This window comes from Gavialis gangeticus, unplaced genomic scaffold, assembly GCF_001723915.1.
Source record: "Gavialis gangeticus isolate Ggan-Ray unplaced genomic scaffold, GavGan_comp1, whole genome shotgun sequence".
Lineage (NCBI taxonomy): Eukaryota > Metazoa > Chordata > Crocodylia > Gavialidae > Gavialis > Gavialis gangeticus.
In genome coordinates, this window is record NW_017729025.1 from 138,754,333 (window position 1) to 138,760,558 (window position 6,226).

Here is a 6,226-nt window from a genome sequence, read left to right on the forward strand (position 1 = left end):
GTTCCCTCATCCAGCCTGACAGTGCCTCATAAATATGCACGTTGTAGTGCCCATCCTGCCCAAACTGGTGTTGCACCTCTGCCTTGCTCCCCAGCACCATGAGGTTGCCAATTTCCTCCTTGGTTCAGCTGGGGCCTGAGGTGGAGGGCACAGGTGTGGTCATATCCACGGATGGGGAGGAGGGCATGTTGTGTCCCACACTGGCTCTCTGGGCCCTGTCCGAACCAAATTTCAAAGTGTATGCTGGATAACACAGAGTTAAAGTGTTAAATGTGCAGATAGGCCATGGAAAATCCCCAGAGGGCAGACAAGCATGCCCAGCACGTGTCCCCTGTACGACCTCTGGCTTGTCAATCATGGCTCTGCCATGAGGTAACTTAACTTGTTACCATGCACATGCCTAGTTCTGCCTCAAGAATGACGTAATCTGACCAGAAAGTTCCACAAGGAGAATCACTTGATTGGCCACCTAAAACCATATAAAAGACTTGTAAGTTTCCGCCCAACGGGGAGACCAGACCCGACCTGAGAGCAGAGACTGCTACTGCAGAGACTGTCTCTCAGGAGAGCCTTTCAGGCCTAGAGCCCTGGTTCACCTGCCAGAGCTCCGCTGGTCTCTCTGCACTGTGGCTTTATAGCCTATCTTCGCCTGACTGACCTTCGTCTTCGTGTTGATCGACAATTACTGAACCTTATTCCGACATCGACTATGTATACAGCTTTATCCTCGACATTGCCGTTACTGACCCGACTTCGCCTCTGGTTCCTCTTCGTTCTTCTTGTCGACTGTTCTTCTCCGACTGAAAACGAGTTACAGTTGTTCCCTTTGTATGAGCTGTAGACCAGTTCTGGGACTATCGAGTCGGGCAGCTGCACCTAGCCCCCGGGCTAGAAAGCAAGGGCTCAGCTTAAGAACACCGTGGACCAACAGACCCCTTCCGTTGTTTGTTTGTTTACTGTAACTGAACAAGCAAGCTCGTCTGCCTACGCTTCATCATCTTGTAGTGTAAGTCAAAATAAAATCCACTTTATTCGAAACTGCATGCGTCCCGTACTGCTCAGACTCCTCGCTGCTGATCCCGCCTGTTCCGTACTGAAACCCTCGGCCCACCGTGACCTTGGGGCCGCTGTTCCCCGACTGGCCCCTGCGCAGCTCTCCCTGAGCTGCCAGCAGTGCCCAGCTCTGGATCATGGCACAAGACAGTCTGCCACACTGCAGAGGCAATGCCCCACAACAACTGTGGATGCAGGGCAGGCTGCTGGGGGTGTGCTGCAGGCAGGTGGTGCTGGCTCTGCTGCCCAGAGGCTGCCTGCAGGTGGCCTTGGGGACTGGCAGGCCTATCCAGAGGCTGCAGCACCCTGAAGCACCCTGCTGGCCTGGACGGCACTCTCCTGGTAGCCGAGAAGCAGTGTGGTGCCAGGCAGCAGTGCTGGGGTGCTGGCAGGTAGGCACAGCTAAGGTGTGGCCTGCTCAGGGGGACACACGGCTCTGCAGTGCCCTCAGGATCCACGTCTGTGTGCCTTAGGGCTCAAAATGCTTGCAGTCTTTTAAAGCCTGCAGACAGGGACTGCCATAGGGGCAACCCAGCCCTGAGCTAGGAGAGGCTCCTAGTCTGCAGCCCCCTAGTGGCTTGGAACACCTAGGAGCAAACTTGCTCCAGGGTTGAATATACACGTGCGCTGCTGTGCAGTAACTAATCCATGTTAAATTTGCTACTTGTAGTTGCAAGTAGCAAATTTAAATGGGATTAAGAGTTTTTACTATGCAGGAAGTGTGCGTACGTGTCGATGCGCCTGCTTACTGTTCAGTAAAATATGCTAATGCACATTACTGTGTCTCATATAGATGTGCCCAGCATGTTACAGATTATAATTATTATTCATTACTCACATTTATGGTAATACCTAGAGTCTCCAAGTGAAATCTAGATCCATTTCGGTAAACCTTGTAAAAGTACAGAGTCAGCAATTTGCTGGAGGGCACACAACAAGTCTGTGGTAGAGCTTGGAACTCAACCCTAAGTCTTCTGAATTCTTGTCTTAGTTCCTTTGACCAGAAGATCATCCTTTCTCTGTTAAAAATTGTCAAACTTCTATAGCAGTTGTTATTACTTTCTGTTTTAACAGGATGTCAGTGTCTGATATCTCATGAATGTCTGTTTGTGGTGGGTTTTGGTACCACAATAATAACAATACTTATTTGTTGTGAAAAAAGGACCAAGACAGAAGAGTGACTACACCACAATAGTATCCAGTTCATTTTCTGAGAAATGATTACACACGATTACTGTGGGGATGGAAAAACTGGTTTTGGCAAAATAAGATCTTGAAATGTATCTTTCACCCACACAGAAATCAAAATCTTTGTTTGTGTTAGGATCATTTTCTTGCAGCCTTCCATAAATCCAGGCTCTGGGATACTTCATCTTCTTCTTTTCTCTTGAGTCTAATCTTGTATCTTTTCTTCATGGATCCTGCCGCTCTTCACTTTTCTAGTACCTTTCCTCATTCCTGACTTTTACTGTTGACTACTGCTCACATGCTTTCCATGTGTTTCAGTTGCCCAAGCATGTGCATAGCTTGCTGATGGACCTAGTTCTCTGGGAGTACACATACATGTGCAATTAACAGGGAGCAATAAATTCCAGCCCATATCATGCTGGAGTTTATTGCTCCCAGGCACTGTGTTTGAATGTGCACCGAGGACTGCAGCATGTTGAGCTGGGTTGAAGCAGCCCTAGCTGGCAGGGGGTCCAGGAGGTCATCATGCCAGCCTGGAGCTGCTCTGACTCAACATGCTGATGAGGGGCTGGCTGGGGCATGAGGGTTCTCCAGTGGGGAGCTATCTGGCAGGCAGCCCCCACATTGAATCACACGTGTGCCCCAGCCAGCCCCATCAGCGTCTACACATGCGTTGCTATGCATTAAAGAACTTGACCGTAGGATAGTACTTGTATTTACAAGCACTAACCTGCAGCAGAGTTAATTAGTTTCCTGCGGCCTAATTGGTGTGCACATGTAGATGTTGAGACTTTACTGTGGAGATAATCATGTAGATGTACCCTGGGTCAGCTAAGTCACTTGAGCCTCAGAACGAAAAGCTTGCCTTTCATTAGGAAGCCTGGAACCTGAAATGTGATACTTCCTTAGTAATCGATTTGAGATGTAATGAAAATGGATAAATGGATTGCATTTGTAGCTGCAGAATTTAATTCACATTCCCATATTTTCTTCATCTGCCCACAGAGCTGTCTTCACTTTATGATTATTTTTTGACAATGCTAATAATGATTTAAGGGGCTCATAAACCAGGAGAGATGTAAAATATATTCCAGTGTGTATTTTATTTTGTTTGAAATATTTTCCAGTCACGCCTTTTCCTTTTTTAGCTGGATTTTTAAAATTACTATTGCTACAACCCAAGTCTGGAAATTCTGATGATGATTCCTTATCTGATTTCCATGTGTATGGCATGTTTAATTAAATTTTGTGTTTACAAATGGTGAAAGTCAAGAGCTTAAGCATATCTCCCATTTGAGGTTATATCTTTCAGCACCTAGTTTATAAGTACCCATCAACATGACTTCTCTGTGTGCATTTAAAACCTGACTGTTTGTGTTGTGATGGTAGTTCATTTGAATAAATTACTAAAAGAACATTCATTATCTTTTATTTTTTTTATAAAAGAACAAACAATTAAGTACAACACAATAATTAAGTTACTAATTTTACTTTGCTTTTCTCCTATAGGAAGGAGGTGTTGTTGCTCTGTTTAAGGTCTGTCGCCAGGATTGTTTCAGGACCATTTATCCCCAGACACTCAGAACCTTGGCATCTATATGCTGTGTAGAAGAAGGTATTCACCAGCTAGAAAAGGTATTATTACTTCAATTATTTTTACATAAAGTAATTGTTCTACAAGAATAGTGGAGCTCATCATTAATCTCATCTAGTAGTTGAGAATATTTGGATTCACTGTGTTTGAAAACTTGCTCTGTACTCCTCTCAGATTTCCCACAATGAGTACATTTTCAGTGTTTACAATATTAGTTCAGACAATAACATTATCCTATTTAGTTGTCTGTACAAACAATCTCTTTTAGTGGAAATCATTTCCATAAGGAAATAGAGTTAGTAATGAATGTATCAAGGAACTAGTGGAGTAATTATTTCTGGACTTGTTAAAGTTTTTGTTTAGAATTTCCAGTACTCCAAGCAATCAAAACCCTTGAAATGTGGAAAGGTTTATACCTGTTTGAACCCTTTATCTGACATCCCTGCAATACAGCTGTCCATGGTAATGAGATGACATGTAAAGGGGTATAATTGCATAAGTACTGAGATGGATGTAATAGCTGAACATTAGAAAAGGTTTCCACCCATCAGCAATAAGTCTTGTAGAAGACAATTTTAACACTAATAGCTAACGTCAAAACATTATCCCATGAAATTATTTAGACTGCTTATACTTTATTCTGCCCCCAGTTCCACAATACACTTCTATATTTAGGAAAATGAGCACTTCTACTGGTTACTAAATCATGATCTCATCCTTTTCTATTTCATAAAACAGTCGTCTTCTACCATTGAATAATGTACCTCTTCAAGTTAATGATAAATGATTTTGTTGCTACTTTACATTGACATGTCTTGTAATTTACTGCCCCGAATTCAAGCAAATGTGACTGTACATCTTCAGGAAAAATCCTATAGTTAATGAAGATAACTTCACTTGTTTTTTGGAATAGGTATTGGTTCAGATGGACATAAGAAGAAGTCTAGTGGGTTCCTTAGTTTTGTCCGTAAGAATCATAGGAAAAAATAATTAGAGATGGAAAAGACCTTTTAGATAATGTTTTCATTCCCAGGCAAGGTCTAGATATAGTTTGTTGGTACCAGACATCAAACTCATACTAAGTTCAAGAAACAGTAGTAGCCTTTGTGTCTATTTGTCTATAGGCTGATTTAATGCAAGAAAGGGGCAGGTCAGGGAAGGTTGGACAAAATCAACTCTATGCTGGTACTTGAATGATTGTTAACCAAGGTCCTCACCACTGGCTTTATTAATTTATTTGTCCCCTGTGCCTTTAATTCTTTAATCTGCATTTGATGAAAGGTGCATCTTGTCCCTTAACGGCTAGTACTGGAGCTGAGAAAGCTAGTTTTTGACCAGTTGACTAAACAACTGGGGCTGGACTTGATGAGGGGGCTGGACTTGATGATTTCCCAAGGTCCCGTCCAGCCATAATGTCTATGAAAACTAAGGAGCAGCTGATGTGGTCTCTGGCAGAAGCAATTCTTTCCCGAAAAAAAGGAAGACAGTTAAAAAGAGTGAGGGAACTAAAAAAAAAAATGCGGTTAGAGAGTAGAAGCAGACCAACAGTAATGAATATTTAGGCAGGTATGATTCAGTTAACTTTTTCTGATAATGAAAAAACAGGGCAGTTCACAAAAAAAAGGCTTAATTCAGTGATATTTGTGGTTATATGGATATGAAAACCTTTGACTGGGTGAGCCAGTCTGGATTGTGGAGCTTTTTGTAAAGGCTCCATTGTCAAGAAAGTTCCTGTCAGTCTTGAGACAGCTCCTTGATAGTTAGATGGAGTTGCAGACACTTTGGAGGGTAGGGCTAAGATCCAGAATGATCTGGATAGACTGGGAAAAATGGTTCACAATCTATCAGATAAGATTGATCAAGGACAAGTACAAAGTTTTGCACCTGGGACAGAAAAATTGGATGCACAAATACAGACTAGGGGATGACTGGCTAGGCTGCACTACTGCAGTGAAGGACCTTGGGGTTACAGTATACCATAAGCTGAATATGAGCCAACACTGTGCTCTTGTTGCATATTGGGTTGCACCATACTGGGTTGTATTAACAGGAGTATCACTTGCAAATCAAGGGAAATGATTTTTCTGCTTTTTCAGCACTGGCAAGGCATCACCTGGAGTACTGTCTCCAGTTTTGGGCCCCACACTTCAAGAAAGATGTGGACAGTTTGGAAAAAGTCCAATGCACAGTGACAAAAATGATTAGGGTCCTAGGAGGCAAGACTTATGAGGAAAGCCCCAAAGAACTTTACAGTAAACTAACTAGAGTTTAGAACTAAATAACTAGGGTTATTTAGCTTAGAGAAAAGAAGCCTGAGGCAGGATTTAATAATGGTCTTCAAATACTTGAAGGGTGATTATAGAGGGGATGGAGAAGGGCTTTTCTGTGTCC

At 42.9% G+C, this 6,226-nt stretch overlaps 1 protein-coding gene across 1 annotated transcript in view; it reads left to right on the forward strand.

Moving 5' to 3' along the window:
- INSC (inscuteable homolog (Drosophila)) overlaps window positions 1-6,226 on the forward strand; it is a 403,168-nt gene that overhangs the window by 296,169 nt on the left and 100,773 nt on the right. Inside the window, exon 7 of the mRNA XM_019519640.1 lies at window positions 3,751-3,876. Coding sequence (XP_019375185.1) covers window positions 3,751-3,876 — 126 coding nt within the window. The remainder of the gene's footprint in view (window positions 1-3,750; window positions 3,877-6,226) is intronic.